This window comes from Schistocerca cancellata, chromosome 2 (assembly GCF_023864275.1).
Source record: "Schistocerca cancellata isolate TAMUIC-IGC-003103 chromosome 2, iqSchCanc2.1, whole genome shotgun sequence".
In the NCBI taxonomy this organism is placed as follows: domain Eukaryota; kingdom Metazoa; phylum Arthropoda; class Insecta; order Orthoptera; family Acrididae; genus Schistocerca; species Schistocerca cancellata.
Window position 1 is genome coordinate 277,527,992 of NC_064627.1, and position 23,261 is coordinate 277,551,252.

The following is a 23,261-nucleotide window of genomic DNA, read 5'->3' on the forward strand; positions in this document are numbered from 1 at the left end:
AAGCTGTTTTAAGCGAGTCATTTTCAGCCGCCGGTATCGGAAAGAAATAAATTTGATTTCAGGTTTTCGTACATTAACCAGAGGTCAGAAATGAAGATGAAGAGGATGTGGCTGGACCTTCCAGTCCTCCGCTACAAAAAATCAGAAGAGTGGGTGAGAAAAAAGATACGCTGGAACCCTACAACATTGCATCTCAATTGTTAATTAAAGTGCTGCAAAAACAAGAAAATAATAAGAGCGATGAATGTAGTACATGTGATCAGTATGTGGCATCAGTGTTGCAGAAATTCCCAGAGTTACAAAAAGCAAAAACAATGGCTTTGCATAATGAAGTATTACGAAACAGCATCTAGCATATTTGGAAAGTCAGCAGTCGACAGTGGGTATGAATATGGCAGGGCCATCATCATCAAATAGTTATTCCCCTGTCATATTTACAAGTTATGTAGACACTGGAAACACGATTGAAGATGAAGATGATGTGTTTGATGAGGTCTATAATGTAATTGACAAATAATAACATTTTGAAAAGATGCTTATTTAACGGTGTTTTTCATTTACTTACCTTTACATCCTTCAGTACTCCCACCAGAGCTCCACATATTCCAGGTACTGTTCGAGATATTGCTTGCTTCTAAACGTGAAATAAATACGCAAGGCTCTGAAATGTATCTCCTGTTGCCAGAAAACGAAGAGTAACTGCAAGCCTTTGGTTGACTGAAACCACTTTCCTGAAATTCTTATCTTTTTTTGAAACAAATGGTGCTATCATATTTGCCAGATTTTCAAAATCGACAGATGACATCTGAGTGAAGTTACAGAAGCCAGAGACATCTTCCATACTCAGCTCACATAGGAAGTTATTCCCGCCAGTTCTTCTAGAGAATGTTTTACTCCACAAACAACGAGGACACCTTTCATTTTGTTTGTGTGAACCTAGTATTAATAATGCAGCACCACATATCATTATAGTTTCCTCGACACCAGACATAATGCAGCAGCAGATGATACAAACACAATAATACAAAGAGCAGTGCAGACGGCGTGAACACACAACGAGAAATGTTTGCTGCCAGTGTGGACAGAAGTAGAGACAAGAAACGAAGTCGGAAACATTTGCAAAACATCGCAGAAGACAATGCTTCCAACAGAAGTGTGTATGCGGGTTAATACCGCTGGGACCTTAGATTTTGTTGTGTTTTTCAGTCTGAGACTGGTTTCATGCAGCTCTCCAAACTCGTCTATCCTAGCAGGTTTCTTCATCTCTACATAGCTGCTGCAACCAATTGAACATTCTCACTGTATTGCGCACTTGGCCTTAAATGTTGACAAAAGATACATCTCGCCCAGCTAGATAAAACAAAGAATGAGTGAGTGATATACAGATTTTATGTGCTGTTGGCTGTTGTGCTTTGTATTTTTGACTGTGTCAGTTTATTAAGTCCTCATTATTTTAACTTTGTAATGTGATAAATGTAGTATGCAGTCAAATAAAATGCTGTCTGTCAAAGATTGTTGTGATATCTTCCTTACGAGAAAGAATGGTCGTACTAACTGGCACACACCTCTAAATGCTGGTCACGGTGACATGAGGCAGCCAAGTGAATGTAGTGAAAGATTATTTCTGCGCAGTTATATACAGCTGATTATTCATTTTTGGCACCCTTACAATTGCAAGAATTCGGAATAATTGGTTTCAAACTGTTCATCAAACAAACCATAAGTAGAGATTTTAGTCTGTATCGGTTCCTGTACTGAATGTTCAGGTAAGCCATCTCTGTGTTAGCTTGCTTTCCTGTAGTGCATTATCAGATAGCCACTTGATGAAGTACTTCATTATATCTTTTTTTGCTGTGCTGCAAAATGTAAATGATTAATTTATGCACAAGGAATATGGGGCTTGATTTTTACTGCAGAATGTTCTGCCCTCTATCAGGCCACCCAATACGTCCGATGACATAGGCTTCTCAGTTGTGTTTTATGTGCTGACTCGCTCACTGATGCTAGATCCAATATGTTATTCGTGCAAGTCCCTGTCATTGGATGCAGGGGAATAAAGCTGCCAATGCAGCTGCCGATGCTGCAGTCTAAATTCGTAGGCCTTTTAGCTATTCTGTCCCTTCATGTGATATCTGTATTGTGGTTCATAGGAACATTGTGTCACTCTGGCATGAACACTGGTCTTCTCCATATGGGAACAAACTCTGGGAAATTAAACACTTCCCAATTGCTTGCATGACCTCCTCTCGCCCCTCTTGTTGTGAGGAAATACGTTTAGCTAGGATGCATATTGGGCACTGTTGTTTGTTTTAGTCACCTTTATTTGCATCACTCTGTAGTTACTGCAACCAACCAGGGACCAACCAACCAGGGACAGCGCATCATTTTCCAATCCAGTGCCAATTTTATAACCGTTTATGTTTTAATATAAGTTTGCCATCTGAATTATCAGGTTTTAATTTTCACCATTTGAGCAACCTCTTCAAAGGGGAAATGATTGTTTTTAGCTATCCCTCTGCTCCACTGTTTTGGACACTCCGCTCCCTCCCTCCCCCTTCCCCCGCCCCCCTAAAAAATGGAATATGGGAGACTTTATGCACACAAAAATATTAATGGTTTGCTCTTTTCAATAGATGGCGGAGAGTACACTACACTATGATAAAGTGCACTTTTGGAACTTTTTGTCTCCAAAATCAAACCCAAATTTTGTGCATTGATGTAGTAATTACGCAAGCATTTGAGTAAAACACTTACTTCATAACAAATAAGCTTGTTTTCATAGTAATTACTGACTTTATAGTACAGTGTAAGCAGATAAATAATTATTCTTCATTGTTGTGAAAAATCAACTCTTCTAATTACATGTAATATCTCCATATTAGTAATGAAGTAGTTTATGTGTGATAACTGTAGTATACAGTATTCATCTTTCGTCACCTCTCCTATGATCAAACTTGCTTGTCATGGCGGAGTTGCTAATAGGTGAGAGGTTGAAGTGATGTTCTTATATTTTCATTATGTGAAAAACAAGGGAGGTTTGTGAAGATATTGAGTTATAGTTTAAATTGTTTATTCTCATTCAGTTCAATCCATCAAAGTTTTATTTACAGTGTACCGTATGTTTGATGTATTTGTATGTTTTCTTGAGAGAAACCTCACCATACTAGAGGTTAATAATATAACATTAGTGCAGTTACTGTAGAGATATTTCCCTTTGCCATGTCAGGTGTCTGACAAAAATAATTCATGCCAGTGAAATCTATATATTTTATATTCTTCCTTGTCTGTAGTCGTAAGTTACTAGAATGTCTTGTCAGTTCTTCACAAAAAGAGCTATATAAATATAAAAAGAGAACATGAATGTTAGAACCGATGTTAGACTATTTTTACATTCATGTGCAAAATGTAATGAAGCTCTTCATTAATAGTTTGTACCTTTTGTAAAATGAAAAGCCTTATTTCTTTACTGTGCTATTAAATATTTGTTCGTTTGTAGTAAACCTTCCAAAAGACAATACAATTTCTCTCCATTTTTTTTGGTTTGATGTATTGACTTTCAAAATCTTGGTCAAGGGAAATCTCAGAATACAAAACAGGAAAATGAATTGATCATCACCAATCTATGAATTAGTTTAGTTTTCAAAATCACAGTACATGGGCACAACAAAGTTGAAAGCCTTCATATGTTGGGCTGGTAGCATAGGTCCTCTCAAAGTATGTAGTCAGCAGATATTGGCTATCTGATAAGATACTATAAAAATAGAAAAATATGAATATTAAATAAATTCCTGACAGAATAAGTGTTTTGTTAATGGAAAACTGCAGTGTGTCTGCCAATTAGGTAAATAAAATGTAATAAGGTGACTGTTGTGGACTTCACATTTAGCTGTTGCGTCAGGAACACTAGAAAAATAAGTCTAGTGTAAATCATTTAAAATTGTATTTTCTCAAAACATTATTCACTCAAATTTCCATAAGAGTAGCAGTACAGAGTGAGTGTGTGTGTGTGTGTGTGTGCGTGCGTTTTATTTACATTGTTTTGGCAGTGCAGTTTCTAATTGTATTATTTTAATTTGTTACAGGACTTTGTGTGTTGGGGCAAGCATTATGGAAAGTTTGTCAGACAAACTTTTCTCTGCACTTGACAATGCCAATAGAGAAAGCAGAACAGAACACAAAACAGAACATAAGTCTCTTCCACAAAACAAATTTGAACCCAAAGAGAGGAGGCAAGACAGACGTTCTTCTACTACTGTGCCAACAAGGCAAGGAAACTGCGAGAGAGAAAAAAATATTGTAGACTCAAATGTTCACAGCAGATTACCTTCAAAATTTAAAGTTGGAAATTTTCCACAATGTTTTGGAACCAGTGCAAGTCACCCTGGAAATTCCAGTCTTTTGCCCGTGGATGAAGGGCAAAGACAAAGTGCTGATCGATGGAGGTCTCATTATAGTCTCTCTAATTCAGAAAAAATTAATATGAGAGTTGGTGGAAAAAGTTCAGATGAAACTCCTTCTAAGTTTATTAGGAATAAATCGCAATTTGAAGACAGGCAGAAATCTTCTACATCAATTAAAGGAACTGGATATAAATTTCTGGAAAACCTTCTTGAAAAAGATCCAATGGAAGTAGTTGTAAAATTAGCAAGCTCCAAAATAGGATTCACTGAATTTTTAAAAAAAGAAATGTCCCCAGATTTAGTACACCTTACATTAAGGCTACTTGCTGAAAAAGTGTGTGTAGTTGGTTTCCAACACAACAAAACAACTGTTTTGATTGCAGCATGCCAACCACACTTCTTAAGCCAACTAGAAAAAGAAATGAACAAGGTCCCAACAGAACACCACTCAAGGAAGTCTAAGATACTTCCATTCTTAGAAAATCTTCTAATATTTTATGCAACAGTTGTTAATATGCTTCCACAGACAGCATGTGAAAAGTTCAAGAATCTCTTTGTTACGACTGAATTGTCCATAGAAGGTGCGCAAAGGTACCAAAGTATAAACTGTGATGATATTAAGAAGAAGTTCGAATGTCTTAAGGCCCAGCTTAGAAGTATGATAGAAGAAAATGAACGTAGTTCAATAAAACAAAGTAGCAAAATGGAGCAGCTTCAATATTTGCTGCCTCCTGATAATTTCAGATACTGTAGCATATTCCCCACTGCTGAAGATTTTGCTAGTAAACCATTTTTACGACCTAGCATTATCAAGGGAGCATATATTGATGTTGAACATTACCTAGATGTTCAGTTTCGCTTGCTGCGGGAAGATTTTGTGGGCCCCTTACGTGAGGGTATATCACAGTATACGGAACATTCTCTCCAAGGGCAGAAAAGATATAAGAGGATTGAAAATGTGCGAATATATCATGATGCTTTATTTTTAAATACTGTGACTGTTAAAGAAAAAGTAGGTGTGGTACTAAACTTTGATACTAAAAAGAAACTGAGAAATGTTCCTTGGGAGCATTCCAAACGTTTTATGTTTGGTTCATTGTTGTGTTTTACCCATGACAATTTTAGTACCTTCTTTTTCGGTACAGTTCTTGAGAGGGACAAGAAACAACTAGAAAATGGTTGTGTTGTCGTTGAACTTATTGACGAAATAGATATTACTATATTCGAAAGAGCATATACAGTGGCAGAAAGTGAAGTTTATTTTGAACCATACCGACAGGTATTAAATGCATTGCAGACTATGCCCTTTGCTGCATTTCCAATGAAGCCTTATATTGTTGATGGGATTACAGAAGTGGGTTTGCCCCAGTACATACGTGCAAAATCTGATCCAGTAATATACAAAATTGGCAAGTTCAAAGTACCTATAACTGAAATGGACACTTGGCCTACAGAAGATGAATTGAAGTTGGACATTTCACAGTATAAGTCATTCCGAACTGCTTTGACCAAGGATTTCGTTATAATACAGGGTCCACCAGGAACAGGAAAAACTTTTCTTGGTTTGAAGATAATAAAAACTTTTCTTGACAACCAAATTATATGGAACACAAACCGTAGACCTATTCTTGTGGTGTGCTACACTAACCATGCATTGGACCAAGTCCTTGAAGGAACTTTAAAATACACAAGAAAAATAATTCGCGTTGGTGGCCAGTCACAGTCAGAAGCTCTAGAGGAATACAATCTGAAAGAAGTTCGACGGCATCATGTGGTGAGAGTGTCTGCAGTATCTAGCAGGGAGATAATCTCAGAAATGCAAAATGTTATCAGTCAAATTCGTTCTTTGCAAGAACATCTAGAGAGAATTGCTAACAACAATACGATAATCAGCATTTCTTCTTTGACGGAAATGGGAATTACTGTTAAACAGATTGGATCATTTATGGTTGGTCACGTAGTCAGTGATGAGATTTTCATTGAATGGTTGAAGGGAGATGGAAATGAAAATCCAGATAGTCTGTTTCAGCAGGATGATCCTAATGCTGGTAATATTTCAATTCTTGAAGATTTACCTTGTGAAAACAATAATGATAGTGATAATGATTTTGAAGATGAGTATGAAGATGATTACAACAATGCTGATTTATTCAGTGATGAATATGGTCTGATAATGCAAACAGTACACACAATAAAATTAAAATATGCCCTGGATCTATCACGTCTTATTATGGATGTTCAGCACTATAAACAGCGGCTGGAAAATTGTGGAGCTAACATAGAAGACTATGTGAAGTATCAGCAGTTGTGGATGTATAGTATGGGCCTTTACAGGTAATATTTTATTTACACATAAAAACATACTTTTTGTCAGTTAGACTTATTACACTGTGCCTATCCACAATCTTCAACAACTCCTTCAAGAAAGACAATCCTTCATGTAAATTTGTATCACCACCACTGTTCGAGATAAACCAAACGAGTGATGGAGATAGAGATTGGCTCAATAACTAACCTTCCATTGTTATGTAATGTGGGGTACCATTAAATTTCGTATGCTCACATCTATCCACACTATACTCCTCCATCCAGATATGAGACAAATTATAGTTAGAGCAGATTGTTAACCATGATGTAGTTTCACAAACACTAAGTACAGCCTGAGTGAAAGTTATAATACGTACTAGGAAAAAAAGAAAGAAAAAGTGTTAGATTTGTTGTCTGGCTCTCAACCATTTCTCAGTCAAACCACATGGCAATTTTTTGTTTTACAGTAATCCCATATGCTTTAAATATTATGTGGCCATTTTGATATTCTCATGCTGTACACTACAAATACATAAGAGATTTCTGAATTTCCCTAATCGGTCAGCGTCATCGTGTCCAGAGTCTGTCCATTTGTCAAATAAAATATTTAAATTAATTGCATAGCGTTATTTTGTTCTTTATACAATGTAACTCAAGTGGGTTGTTCTGACTTACGGAAACTGAGACTCTAAGACACAAAATGCCATTAACCTATATATTTTAACAAAATTACACTATAATACAAGCAATAGATACTTTGTCATTAATTTTTCCCATATGGAGTACAGAGTGCTTGTTAAAGAGCATGTGTGCTTGCAATGAATAGTAATTAATGGCGGAATCTCATGGTGCTTGTGAGATGCCTAAATGCAGAGCTCAGAAAATAAATTTATAAACATGAATGATTGAATTAAGCATGCTGTTAATATTCCTATCTGTTCATTATCTTCAAACTATTCACATATTTTGTCACACCTCATCAAATTTCATCCCAGACGTATCATTTCAGGCAGGGGGTTGCCTTCATAGACACAGATGTTATTGAATTTAGCGTGTTAAAATTCAGGAGTAAGTAAGAAACACACTTTTTTTTTGTTTTCTCTAAAAAAATTCCTGCCCCAAGGTACAGGCCTCCAAAGATGACACTGCGAACACCATTTTGAAGATGTGAATTTTGTTATAGTTTATTTTATTTGAAAGATAATTGCTTTATGATTACAATGGTGTCCTCCGTTTGGACATATCAATCAAAGTTATTTTACTGTCACCTTTTGAACTATTTTTTTTTATAATTTACAGAATTTTTTTTTTCAAAAATGCAAATCCAGAAAAGTTAGAATTTTTCCTGTTGATTAGGACACCCCCCAAGAACCATGGACCTTGCCGTTGGTTGGGAGGCTTGCGTGCCTCAGCGATACAGATAGCCGTACCGTAGGTGCAACCACAATGGAAGGGTATCTGTTGAGTGGCCAGACAAATGTGTGGTTCCTGAAGAGGGGCAGCAAGCTTTTCAGTGGTTGCAGGGGCAACAGTTTGGATGATTGACTGATCTGACCTTGTAACACTAACCAAAACGGCCTTGCTGTGCTGATACTGCGAACGGCTGAAAGCAAGAGGAAACTACAGCCGTAATTTTTCCTGAGGGCATGCAGCTTTACTGTATGGTTAAATGATGACTGCGTCCTCTTGGGTAAAATATTCCGGAGGTAAAATAGTCCCCCATTCAGATCTCCGGGCAGGGACTGCTCGGGAGGACGTCGTTATCAGGAGAAAGAAAAATGGCATTCTACGGATTGGAGTGTGGAATGTCAGATTCCTTAATCGAGCAGGTAGGTTAGAAAATTTGAAAACGGAAATGGATAGGTTAAAGTTAGATATAGTAGGAATTATTGAAGTTCGGTGGCAGGAGGAACAAGACTTTTGGTCAGGCGAATACAGGGTTATAAATACAAAATCAAATAGGGGTAATGCAGGAGTCGGTTTAATAATGAATAAAAAAAAAATAGGAATGTGGGTAAGCTACTACAAACAGCAAAGTGAACGCATTATTGTGGCCAAGATAGACACAAAGCCCACGCCTACTACAGTAGTACAAGTTAATGTGTCAACTAGCTCAGCAGATGATGAATAAATTGAAGCAATGTATGATGAAATAAAAGAAATTATTCAGATATTGAAGGGAGATGAAAATTTAATAGTCATGGGTGACTGGAATTCGGTAGTAGGAAAAGGGAGAGGAGGAAACATATAGGTGAATATGGATTGGGGCTAAGAAATGAAAGAGGAAGCCACCTCGTAGAATTTTGCACAGAGCACAACTTAATCATAGCTAAAACTTGGTTCAAGAATCATAAAAGAAGGTTGTATACATGGAAGAAGCCTGGAGATACTGACAGGTTTCAGATAGATTGTGTAATGGTAAGACAGAGATTTAGGAACCAGGTTTTAAATTGTAAGACATTTCCAGGGGCAGATGTGGACTCTGACCACAATCTATTAGTTATGAATTGTAGATTAAAAATGAAAAAAAGGTGGGAATTTAAGGAGATGGGACCTGGATAAACTGACTAAATCAGAGGTTGTACAGAGCTTCAGGGAGAGCATAGGGGAACAATTGACAGGAATGGGGGAAAGAAATACAGTAGAAGGAGAATGGGTAGCTTTGAGGGATGAAGTAGTGAAGGCAGCAGAGGATCAAGTAGGTAAAAAGACGAGGGCTAGTAGAAATCATTGGGTAACAGAAGAAATATTGATTTTAATTGATGAAAGGAGAAAATATAAAAATGCAGTAAATGAAGCAGGCAAAAAGGAATACAAGCGTCTCAAAAATGAGATTGACAGGAAGTGCAAAATGGCTAAGCAGAGATGCCCAGAGGACAAATGTAAGAATGTAGAGGCTTATCTCACTAGGGGTAAGATAGATACTGCCTACAGGAAAATTAAGAAGACCTTTGTAGAAAAGAGAATCACTTGTATGAATATCAAGAGCTCAGATGGAAACCCGGTTCTAAGCAAAGAAGGGAAAGCAGAAAGGTGGAAGGAGTATATAGAGGGTCTATACAAGGGCATTGTACGTGAGGACAGTATTATGGAAATGGAAGAGGATGTAGATGAAGATGAAATGGGAGATACGATACTGCATGAAGAGTTTGATAGAGCACTGAACAACCTCAGTCGAAACAAGGCCCCGGGAGTAGACAGCATTCCATCAGAACTAGTGACGGCCTTGGGAGAGCCAGTCCTGACAAAACTCTACCATCTGGTGAGCAAGATATATGAGACAGGCGAAATATCCTCAGACTTCAAGAAGAATATAATAATTCCAATCCCAAAGAAAGGTGCTGAAAGATGTGAAAATTACCGAACAATCAGTTTCATAAGTCACGAATGCAAAATACTAACGCGAATTCTTTACTGACGAATGGAAGAACTGGTAGAAGCCGATCTCGGGGAAGATCAGTTTGGATTCCGTAGAAATATTGGAACACGTGAGGCAATACTGACCCTAAGACTTATCTTAGAAGCTAGATTAAGGAAAGGCAAACATACGTTTCTAGCATTTGTAGATTTAGAGAAAGCTTTTGAAAATGTTGATTGGAATACTCTCTTTCAAATTCTGAAGGAGGCAGGGGTAAAATACAGGGAGCAAAAGGCTATTTACAATTTGTACAGAAACCAGATGGCAGTTATAAGAGTCGAGGGACATGAAAGGGAAGCAGTGGTTGGGAAGGGAGTGAGACAGGGTTGTAGCCTATCCCCGATGTTATTCAATCTGTATATTGAGCAAGCAGTAAAGGAAACAAAAGAAAAATTTGGAGTAGGAATTAAAATCCATGGAGAAGAAATAAAATCTTTTAGGTTCGCCGATGACATTGTAATTCTGTCAGAGACAGCAAAGGACTTGGAAGAGCAGCTGAACAGAATGGACAGTGTCTTGAAACGAGGATATAAGATGAACATCAACAAAAGCAAAACAAGGATAATGGAATGTAGTCGAATTAAGTCGGGCGATGCTGAGGGAATTAGATTAGGAAATGAGACACTTAAAGTAGTAAAGGAGTTTTGCTATTTGGGGAGCAAAATAACTGATGATGGTCGAAGTAGAGAAGATATAAAATGTAGACTGGTAATGGCATGGAAAGCGTTTCTGAAGAAGAGAAATTTGTTAACATCGAGTGTAGATTTAAGTGTCAGGAAGTCATTTCTGAAAGTATTTGTATGGAGTGTAGCCATGTATGGAACTGAAAGATGGATGATAACTAGTTTGGACAAGAAGAGAATAGAAGCTTTCGAAATGTGGTGCTACAGAAGAATGCTGAAGATTCGATCGGTAGACCATATAACTAATGAGGAGGTATTGAATAGAATAGGGGTGAAGAGAAGTTTGTGGCACAACTTGACTAGAAGAAGGGATCGGTTGGTAGGACATGTTCTGAGGCATCAAGGGATCACCAATTTGGCATTGGAGGGCAGCGTGGAGAGTAAAAATGGTAGAGGGAGACTAAGAGATGAATACACTAAACAGATACAGAAGGATGTAGGTTGCAGTAGGTACTGGGAGATGAAGCAGCTTGCACAGGATAGAGTAGCATGGAGAGCTGCATCATACCAGTCACAGGACTGAGGAACACAACAACAACAACAACAACAACAACAACAGCAGCAGCAGTACCATGTAGTACTGTATTATGTGAAAAGGAGAGCTTCCACTTTTGAACAGGTTTTATTTTAAAAAATCTTTTTTTTTTTTTTTAACTTCTAAGGGTACCATAATGTATGTCTGTACTGAAGTTGTTTCTTACTAATTTCTTTGTTACAGTGTTTATTTCTGTTGTCTTTGTTGTAGTTATTTCTTATCACTTTCTTTGTTGCAGTTATTTCTGATCACTTTCTTTGTTGCAGTTATTTCTGATCACTTTCTTTGTTGCTGTTATTTCTGATCACTTTCATTGTTGCTGTTATTTCTGATCACTTTCATTGTTGCTGTTATTTCTGATCACTTTCATTGTTGCAGATATTTCTTACACTTTGTTGTGGTTTCTTGTTAGTTTCTTTGTCACTGTTGTTCATTGCAGGTTTTTGTATCGTAGTTGTTCAGTGCTAACTTGTTTACTGAAGAGGCTTTTAAGAAATCTGAGACCATGCATGGGAGTTCTCTGTTTTCGTGAGGACTTTGCCAGTTGACACAGTTGCAGTTTGTTTTGTGAAAAGGACTGTTTGAAATGTCTTCTGACTGGGGCCACAGGAGAAATTTCATCTGACTTGGGCCACAAGAGAGTGAAGTGTGCTGACTATTTGCGTGTGCATAAAAGAGTGAGTGATACATAAGACAAATGGAAAAACAGACTTTGCTCATGTTGGAAATAAGTGTTCTCATTTGAAGACTCTCTTTCAAAGTGAAGATGTTTCCAGTGGTGACTTTTTGTATTCTAAATGTTTTGACAGAATAACAACATTGATAATATCTGCACAAGGTGAGGCCTCCCACAGTGCAGATGATGCAGATCTTGCATCAATAGAGGAAGAATTTAATAATCTGAATCATTCAACTACAGAGGTAGGTGATAGTCCTGTTAAGAAAACCATGGTCAGTGAAATTGAGTCATTAGCTCCATGCACCGAGAAAGTGCAGAGAAATTACTAAAGTTATGGATGAATACACCACAGCAAAACTGACCACTCTCTTCAAAGTAGAAATTCCATCTTCAGAAGAAAATGAGCCAAAGCACTCTTGCACCTCTTGCCAGGAATTTTTCACAAATATCAATTCAGCTGTTGAATATTGTGCATCCTACAATGAAAAGATGCAAGTTTCAACTATTGTTCCAGAGCCATTTTCAAAGAAAACAATTTTGAACCACGTTCCATCAGTATCAAAGTACATCGTGGACAAATCAAGAAATGTGAGGTCTGTAAAAGGAGTCTTTGGAAGACCAGATCTCTTATTATGGTCATCCTGCAAAAGCAGCTCAAGTTCAAATTGTGCATTCATTTTATCTGGAAGATAAATGGGGCTGTTCTCACCAGAGTGCCAACAAAAAAAGACACTGTAACTGTAACAGTTGAAGATAAAAAAGTTGTGAAAGTGAAGAGGTACATGACTCACAGTATTAAAGAAACTTTTGCAATTCATAAGAGCAACTATACAACTTCACATATTGGAAGATAAAAACTTTATGCAGTACAACCCAAGTGGGTAGTTCCACACCCACCTAGAGACGTCTGTTTTTGTGTTTACTGCGCAAATTTTGATCTTTGTGTGATAACTTTGAAGAACTTAGTGGAGCACATGACATGACACCTTGGTTGGGCGTGTGAAGTCATTAGTAGCCTGTGACATAAAATGAGAGACTTGTTTGTTTCAAGAATGTGGTGACTGCCCTGGAAAGGGAGGACTGTCTTTACAGACACTTGGCATGGAAAACATGGCAGATAACTCTGCAGAAATTACATACACGACATGGGAGGAAAATAAACTAATTACAAAAAATGTTGCCTTTGACAGTTTCATTGATGAACTTTGTAAATGGTCAGTGAAAGCCGTAACACACCAGCATCTCAAGTAATTGCAACAACAACAACACATTGCAGAAGTGATAGGGTGTGTACAGGCTGAAGAACTATGTTTAGTGCTTCACTGTGATTTTGCTGAGAACTGATCTGTAACTCTCCCACAAGAAGTACAAGGGTATCATTGGAGTAATGACCAGGTTTCAATTTTTACAGGAGCAACATATTTGCAAAACAAGACCACAAGTGTTGCAGTTATAAATGATGACTCAGCACTTGCTTTGCTAGCAATGTGCAAAATTTTTCAACTGCCAACAGGGGCAGAGATCATTATTATTTCTGATGGTGCTCCTAGTCATCTTAAAATTCGTTACCAGCTGTTTGAATTGAGTAAGTCGCTTGTGCCAACTGACTCGGTATACAGTGCTACTGGTCACAGGAAGGAGCCTTGTGATGGTGTAGAAGGCCTGCTGAAGCACAATGCTACAAAACGTAATCTTTCCAGACCAAATACAGCTGTATTCAGAATGCTGAGGATTTTACGAGGGTCATGAAATCTTACACATCTACAGCCCTCATTCTTTTGTCCAAAGAGGAAATTGAAGAATTCTGTGAGCAGAAAAAAGAAGAATGGTCCAAACAAACTACTCCTGTGAAAGGAATCCAGAAGACACATTTTTGGACTCAGTGATGGGCGAACTCATATTGTATGCACTTTAAAGAGCAAGAAAGAAGAAATTTCGTTCGTTCGGCCAACACCTCAGAAACAGCAGGATAATATTTAATATTCAGATTCACAACCTGAGAAGGGGGATGTTTATGGTGTGTGTGTGTGTGTGTGTGTGTGTGTGTGTGTGTGTGTGTGAGTGTGTGTGTATGACAGTGACTGGTGGTTTGCAGAGATTATAGACACCAGTTATGAGCTAAACTAAATTGTAGTGAACTTTATGGTACCACATGGACCAGCTGCTGGATGTAGGTTTCCAGCTGAAAGACAGCAACAACACCATCAGTGCTCATTTCCTGTGTACAATGTTTTGAAGACTGGAGTGCTCCAGTTCCTATTATTTCAACAGGAAGGCATCACTCGATATCAAAGGAAGATGCTGAAGCAGCGGAACACATTCTTAGTTCATTGACTGGCTAATTTCAGTACAAAACAGAGTGCACAGAAGTTGTAAAAATTGAAACCTTTAAGTCTTTGGACCTTTCACATACATTTTGGAACCATTTAAAATACTTGAAAAAATGAGTTGCTTACTCATCTTTCAAAACTAAAATTATGTTAAATAGGCCTAGGTTTTGATTTTTATAAGTCTGTTATGTGATAAAGTGATAATAAAACAGGTTTTATGTATGGCAGAAATTTCAGTTGTTTATAAAACCTATTCAACCTAGAAGTGGATGCTCTCCTTTTCAGGGAATGTAGAACTATATGGTACTAATCAACAGAAAAAAATTGTAGATTGGCATTTTTGAAAAAAAAAAAAAAAGCCATAAATTATAAAAAAGTCCAAAATGCTATAGTAAAAGAACTTTGACAGATAAGACCAAATGGAGAAGTTCTCTGTAATCATAAAGCAATGATCTTTCAAATAATAATAAAAAAACCAACAAAATATCTAGAAATGTTCCAGAGATACAGAATTTTAAAATTTTTTCCAAAATTCGCGTCTTCAAAATGGTATACGCAGCGTCATCTTTGGAGGGCTGTATCTCGGAGCAGAATTTTTTTTGGAGAAAACAAAAAAATACTTGTTGCTTACTTAGTCCTTCATTTTAACATATGCTAAATTCAATAACATCCGAGACTAAGAAGGTAAATTTTTTTCCTAGCCTACCTGAATTGATATGGACTACGCCATGTATTCTGGCGCAGATGTGAATTGTTGTTTGCATGTTGGTGAAGGCTGCATTTACTGATCAGAATTATGGTGCCAGGACTCTCTACAAAGCGTACCCTTTGTACCTCCGTTTCTTCTGCTTATAACCAGGTACTTAATAACCCAAAAGCTAAATAGACTTATTCTTTGGATAGCATATTTAGCTGCTGACGTTACATTTATCATAGCAAATGGTACTAAAATTGATGCATTTTGGAGAGATCTTTAATGTGGTATGTGTTACCTTCATTGCATGCTTAATGTTTCTCACGTTTTCATTTTCGCTTGAGACATTTAATGTCTTTTCATGTGTGTTGAATCCCAGGAATTTATGAGTTCGCGTGATGAAAAAAATGATGTTCCATAACACCACAAGCCCTGTGCTGTGACTGGCTGACAAACACACTGAGCAGCCCCTATGTTGATTTATGTTTTTGTGAAACCAGCATGTCTTTTTGGCTAGTGTTCATACGCATGCTTACATATATGCAGTTTTAAGTCTCACACCACATCAAAGCTCTCTCCAAAACACTTTATTTTTAGTACCTTTGTTGTGTTAAAGTATCACAAAATGTAAGATCAGTGGCTAAACATGCTACTGTACATTGCTTTGTTGAAACTGAGTATATACCTTTTTCTGGATTTGCAGAATTTTTATTCTTGACTCATGTTTATATTGGATTTGTGTGCACCAAGTTCCTTCACTTTCACCGTAAGCTCACATTCCAAAGTTTTGCGTAATAAGTATAGGACATGTTTTGCATGCTTATTTCCTTTAATCATTTGTAAAACACTTACTTCCTGGTGACACAATGCTATATTATAGTACACTCTAGTGCAGGCGCGGCTCGTGGTTTCTATACTGGGGAAGGCTGCGGTATTTATCGATCGGAGCCAACATAGATGTCGGGTTACGCTACAGATTAGTCTGGCATAAACAACTAAGGATTCAGGGGGAGGGGGGGTGGGCATATCACTCTCTACCTATAATTTTACGTACTGTATCTTCTATAATCAGGTATTAAATATCATTAGAAGCTAACTTCGAGTTAAAATCTTTGGTTAGTGTTTTTATACGTCATCATTACATTTTCTGACACTTTGCAGCAAATCATATGAAAAGACGCGTTTCGGAGAGATCTTTAATGCGACGAATCTTAACTTCGCGGCTGCTTAATATTTTAGGTGTTTTCAGTTCTAAACTTAAGGCGTTTATTGTGGTTTACCTCCAAAGCTCGAAGTTTACGAGTTCGCATGACGACACTGTGATGTTTTGGTGACGTCACAGGTCTTGTGCAAGTAAAACTCACTAAAATCTTGCAAAATACACTCCGAAAAAGAAACTTGCTAATATCACACGATATCAACAAAAGCAGTCAGCATCAGCAAGCAAGGAAAGTAGAGTAATGGGACGAATTTCGCGCGCTTTGTCCTCTAATCACTTATGAAACTCTCGCTAGATGGCAGTACAGTTAAGTTACTGTAGTCTAGTGCACTCTGGCGGGATATTTGCAAACTTATTCTAAACGTGGATAAAATAGCCAATGGCAGAAACAAAACAACTATGTAAAACATTATCAAAACAATAATACTAAACGTCGATTATGACACATCGAAGCGTAGTAGAGATGTGCAGAGACAGAGATTGGATAGCGAAGTTTTGGCCACTCTACATTCCTTTACTACATAGATAGTGGAACGTGAAAAACGTGTGGTGGTTGGTATGACACCCTTAGGCTGCAAGCTCTGAGCCTTCGGGTCGCCCATAAAGAGCAGTACTGTGTAGAAGCCACGCCCCCAAACCGCTACTACATGCAGGTTACGGACGTTCCAAGGCGCAGCCTAAACATTACTAACCGTTCGGAAAACATCTATCGATACAAGCAGTTCCAAAAACGTTGACCGTCGTTATTTTAATCGGAATGGGAAATATGCGAAATTCGTCCTGATAATTTAAATTATGTAATACGTTCTTGCGAAATTTACTTGAACATATATTTTGGGGCGGCTCCGCCTCAGAGCCTTTAATTACGAGCCGCACCTGCTCTAGTGAGATGTTAACAAACTTAACATGCCTTTCCTACTGCAGGTAGAATCACCAATGCTAGAAACAAATTAGTATCTTCACTAGTATCAAAACAGCAGTATTAAACACCTGTTGTTGACACATCAAAGTATAGTAGAGATATACAGAAATGGATTTGAGAGTGGAACGTACCCATTCTGTTGATTCCCTTTTGGTGTAAGTAGTGGAAAGTGAAAATCGTTTGGCGATTGGTAGGACACCCTTATGCTGAACAAACAGAGCCTTTGGGATGCCCACAAGAACTGTACTCCATATAGACCATGCCCCCTAACTTCTGCTACATGAAGCTAACAGGCATTTCAAGCCACAGCCTTAAGACTGGGTGCTTCTTGTTTGAAAATTGTCACTCGATATCAACATTTTATAAAACGTTGATTGACAGTATTAAGATATGAGTGGAAAATATTCTAATCCTGATAATTTGAATTCTGTAATCCAGTATTGAGAAATATATTGTACTATATCTTTTGGGGCAGTGCTGCCTCAGAGCCCATAACTAGCACCTGTTCTACCAGACACTTTGCATATGGCAATAATAAATTGATTTAAAAGATTGCCAGCAAAGGATATTTCACCACTTTGTTCAAGAATACATCTATCCTGGACTGCTATATTTTAAACAATTTTCTATGTATTAATTGATTTAAATGAACTGAAATGAAATTGATTCAGTGGGGGTAAAATAATTGAAGGTGCAATTACAGAAATAAAAGAAATAAAAACAGTTCAGTAATATTAAACCTCTTATGAAATGAAAATATCACGATAACTGAAGGTTTATGCTAGATTGGAATTTTAACCCAGATCTACATCTGCATCTACAAAGACACTCAGCAAGCCACCGTAAGATGCATGGCAGAGGGTACCCTGTACCACTACTTGTCATTTCTTTGTGTTCCGCTCGCAAATAGAGTGAGGGAAAACTGACTGTCCGAATGAGATCTAATTCCTCGTATCTTATCTTTGTGGTCCTTATGTACTGTGTACGTTGGTGGCAGTAGAATCGTTAGCAGTCAGCTTCAAATGCCGGTTCTCTAAATTTTCTCAATAGTGTTTCTTGAAAAGAGCATCACCTTTCCTCTAGGGAGTCCCATCTGGGTTCTCGAAGCATCTCTTTAATGCTTACGTTTTGTTCAACCGACCTGTAACAAATCTAGCACCCAGCCTCTAAATTGCTTCAACGTCTTCCTTCAATCCAACCTGGTATGGATCCCAAACACCCAAGCAGTGCTCTAGACTAGGTTGCACTACTGTCATCTACGTGGTCTCTTTACAGGTGAAGCACTCTTTCCTAAAATTCTCAGTAAACCGAAGTTGACCTTTCGCCTTTTCTCCCACAATTCTCACATGCTTGTTCCTTTTCTTATTGCTTTGCAACATTAGGCCCAGAAATTTAAATGATTTGATTGTGTCAACCAGGACACTAGTAATACTGTGTCCTACTCTTCCTCATTAACTTAAATTTTTCCATTTGTAGAGCTAGCTGCCATTCATCACACCAACTAGAAATTTTGTCTAAGTCGTCACATACCTTCCTACAGTCACTCAACTTTGATACCTTACTGTACATCAGAGCAGCATCAGCAAACAACTACAAACTGCTGCCTACCCTGTCCATCAAATCATTTATTTATATGAATATAATAGAGGGAAACATTCCACGTGGGAAAAATATATTTAAAAAGAAAGATGATGAGACTTACCAAACAAAAGCGCTGGCAGGTCGATAGACACACAAACATACACACAAAATTCTAGCTTTCGCAACCAACGGTTGCCTCGTCAGGAAAGAGGGAAGGAGAAGGAAAGACAAAAGGATATGGGTTTTAAGGGAGAGGGTAAGGAGTCATTCCAATCCCGGGAGCGGAAAGACTTACCTTAGGGGGAAAAAGGACAGGTATACACTCGCACACACACACATATCCATCCACACATACACAGACACAAGCAGACATTTCTGTGTATGTGTATGTGTGGATGGATATGTGTGTGTGTGCGAGTGTATACCTGTCCTTTTTTCCCCCCTAAGGTAAGTCTTTCCGCTCCCGGGATTGGAATGACTCCTTACCCTCTCCCTTAAAACCCATATCCTTTTGTCTTTCCTTCTCCTTCCCTCTTTCCTGACGAGGCAACCGTTGGTTGCGAAAGCTAGAATTTCGTGTGTGTGTTTGTGTTTGTTTGTGTGTCTATCGACCTGCCAGCGCTTTTGTTTGGTAAGTCTCATTATCTTTCTTTTTAAATAAATCATTTATTTATATAGAGAACAAAACAGGGGTTCTATCACACCTCCCTGGGGCTCTTCTGATGATACCCTTGTCTCTGATGAACACTCACTGTTGAGGACAACATGCTGGGTTCTGTTCCTCAAGAAGTCTTCAAGTCAGTCAAATGTCTGTGAGCTTATTCCATATCCTCACACCTTCCTTAACAGCCTGCTGTGGCAGTGTGTCAAATGCCTTCTGGAAATCTAGAAATGTGGTATCTGCCAGTTGCCCTTCATCCATTGTTCACAGTATATCATATGAGAAAAGAGCAAGCTGAGTTTTGCACGAGTGATGGTTTCTGAAGCCATGTTGATTTGTAAACATAAGCTTCTCATTCTCAAGAAAGTTTATTATATTCAGACTGAAAGCACGTTCAAGGATTCTGCAGTAAACTGAAGTTAGGGATATTGATCTGTAATTTTGCGGGTCCATTCTTCTACCCTTCTTATATAGTGCAGTCGCCTGCAATTTTTTCTTGTCACTTGGGACTTAGTGCTGGGTGAGAGATTCACAATAAATGCAGGCTAGGTAAGGGGTTAATGCTGTAGAGTACTCTTTGTAGTCTGCGGGTTGTGGTCTAGGGGCTGGCGTTGCTGCCTCTGGATCACCCGGTTCGATTCCTGGCCGGGTTGAGGGTTTTCTCTGCAAGGGGACTGGGTGTTTGTGTTGTCCTCAACATTTCATCATCATAATTTTGGAGAGTGACTAGATTGGATTGCGAAAAGAAATTGGACTGTGTAAAAATTGAGACTTTGTATGGGCGCTGATGACTGTGCAGTTGAGCGCCCCACAAACCAAACATCATCTTCAGTGTTTTTTGTAAAACTGAATTGGGATTTCATACGGGGATTTATTTGTTTTCAAATCTTTCAGTTATTTCTCCACACCGGGTATGCTTATTACTGTGTTGTCCATATGAGAGTCTGACTGATGATCAAATGACAGTATGTTTGTAAGATTCTCCTGTGTGAATGATTTCTTGAACATGAAATATAAAACACTCTCTTTTGTTTTGCTATCTTCAACTGACACACCACTGACCAACAAGGGACTGAGTGGGAACCTTAGACCCGCTTAGCAGTTTTACATAGGACCAGAATTTTCTTGTGATCGCTGCCAAGTCATTTTTTAAGGTGTGATGGTGACGGCTGTTGTATGCTTCGTGCATAGATCTTTTCACAGATGAACAAATCTTTACTAACATTTGCTTGTCATCATTTGTGCATTCTCTTGTGAACCGAGAGTGCAGCAAATGCTGCATCCTCAGCATCTTCTGAATTTTGTTATTAAACCTTGTGTCTTTTCCATCCTTTATCCACTTACTAGGCACATAACTCTCCAGACCATGATTTACAATCTGCTTGAACTTGACCCAAAATTCCTGTCTGCCCATCTTACTGGAAATAAGTGATGTAAATTAACTGTCTAAGTGAGATGGTAACAACTGCTTGTCTGCTGTATCTAGCAGAAACACCCTCCTTGACTGATTTCCTAACTATAGTTGCCATAATGACATCATGATCACTAATCCCCATTTCTATACTGCCATTTTCAATAAGGTCTGCCCTGTTTGTAGCTGAAAGGTCTAAGATATTTCTGTTGCATGTGGGCTGCTGAGCTAGCTGCTCAAGCATTTTCAGAAAATGTGTTCAAAAGTATTTTGCATGACTGCCTGTCTATAACCCCCCTCCCATTACAATGAATCCATAGACATCACAGTCTATACTCAGTACGTTAAAGTCACCTCCAACTAGTATTGCATGAGCTGGGTACTTCCATGTCACTGACCGTAGACTTTCTGTGAATGACTCTATAACTGTCACAGCGGAGTCAGGTGGCCAGTAAAACTACACAACAATTAACCTGGTTTCACCTACACCTGCTGTACACTACCAGATAACTTCACTGTCACAGTAAACTTCAATCTCAGTCTTGTAGTTTGTTTGTACTGTAAATTGTTTTGACCTCAGTTTGATTCAGTACTACGTAATTAGTTATACAGTTTACACTTGTAATTTTCAACACTGTTTGTGGCACCACATTTCAAAAGCTTATAGACAGTTCACGTCTGAACTCTTTGTTCATATTTCAGTTCCATAAAAGGCCACACTCCAGTTAAAAAAAAGTGTTCCTAATATTTAAACTTATGTACAATGTTAACAAATTTCTCTTTTTCATAAGTACTTTTCTTGCTACTGCCTGTCTGCATATTGTATCCTCTCTTCGTTGGTCATTGTCAGTTATTTTGCTACCCAAATAATTGAACTCATGTATTACTTTCAGCATTTAATTTCATAATCAAATTTCCTCAGCATCACCTGATTTAATTTAACTAATTCCATTACACTTTTTTTTGTTGAGGTTTATCTTATAACCTCTTTTCAAGGTACTATCCATTTCATTCAACTACTCTTTCAAGTCCTTTCCCATCCCTGGCGGAAAGAAAATGTCATCATCAGACCTCATTACTTCTATTTCTTCTCCCTGAATGCCATTCCCAAATTTCTCCTTGGTTTCCTTTGCCACTTGCTTATTTTCTCCCTCTCTCCCATTCCCACTCCTTCCCCCTCCCCCTCACTCTCTCTCTCTCTCTCTCTCTCTCTCTCTCTCTCTCTCTCTAACATTGGGGAGAGGTTACAACTGTGTTCCACTCTGTTCTCAACTGCTACTTCCCTTTAATATACTTTGAGTCTTGTAACTCCAATCTGGTTTGTGTGCAAATTGTAGATAAATTTTTGCTGTCTGTATTTATGCCTACTATCTTAGACTGTATTCCAGTCAACATCGTCAGACTTTTCTCTAAATATACAAATGTTATATAAATGTAGGTTTGCGTTATTTCGATCTAATCATTGGGTCAGTTCTGTGTTCTTACATGTCTCCGGAATACAGAATGATCTCCATGTGATTGACTCCTACCAGTCCTTTCATTTTTCTGTAAAGAATTTGTGTCAGTATTTTACACGCATGGCTTCATAAAATGATGGTTTCTATAATTTTTATACTTTTCAGCACCTGCCTCCTTTGGAATTAAAAGTGTTACATTCTTGTTGAAGTCTAGGCACATGCTCTATATCAGGTGGAATAATTTCCTCATATGATCAGTTCTCAAGGATCACAATAATTCTCAGGGCATGTCATTTACTCCATGTGTTTTCTTTTCACTTAAGTCTTTCAGTGTCTGTCAGATTCTTTTCATTACATCATATCTCCCATCTCATTTTCATGTACTTCCGCTTCCCTTTTTATAACCTTGTATCCAAGTTCATTCTTCTGTGTAGCGCTTCTGTATATTCCTTCCACTTCTCAGCCATCCTTACATTATTTGGCACTGTCTTGCCATCTGTGCTCTCAATATTTATACATCTGCCTCTCTTTTCTTGAGGCTTGCTTGTTTAATTGCTCTATATGTGACATCCGTGTTTCTCATAGTCCTGCATTGTTCTGCAGCCTTATATTTCTCCTCTAGCCAGTCCTGTTTTGACTTACCTCACTTCCTGTAAATCTCATATTTTGGTGTTGTTATTTCATTTTACCTGCTTGTGTGTTATACAAGGATTGATCCTGGACTTGTGTATTTCATTCTCTGCTGCCTTCATTATACTATCTCTTAAAGCTTCCCATTCACCTTCTGTTGTATTCTTTTCACTTTTTTGACTCAACTGTTGCCTTACGCTTCCTTTAAAACTCTCAGTAATCTCTGGTTCTTTCAGTTCACTTGGAAACGTTTTGCACTTTAATACCTTGTTTTAAAATCCTTATGTTGCCACCATATAATTGCCACCGTATAATCTGTCTGAAACCCTATCTT

General features: G+C 38.0%; 1 protein-coding gene across 1 annotated transcript in view; it reads left to right on the forward strand.

The window, feature by feature from the left end:
- LOC126161613 (NFX1-type zinc finger-containing protein 1-like) overlaps positions 1–23,261 on the forward strand; it is a 392,892-nt gene that overhangs the window by 45,919 nt on the left and 323,712 nt on the right. Inside the window, exon 2 of the mRNA XM_049917568.1 lies at positions 4,083–6,734. Within this exon, the coding sequence (XP_049773525.1) occupies positions 4,108–6,734 (2,627 nt within the window). The 5' untranslated portion in view covers positions 4,083–4,107. The remainder of the gene's footprint in view (positions 1–4,082; positions 6,735–23,261) is intronic.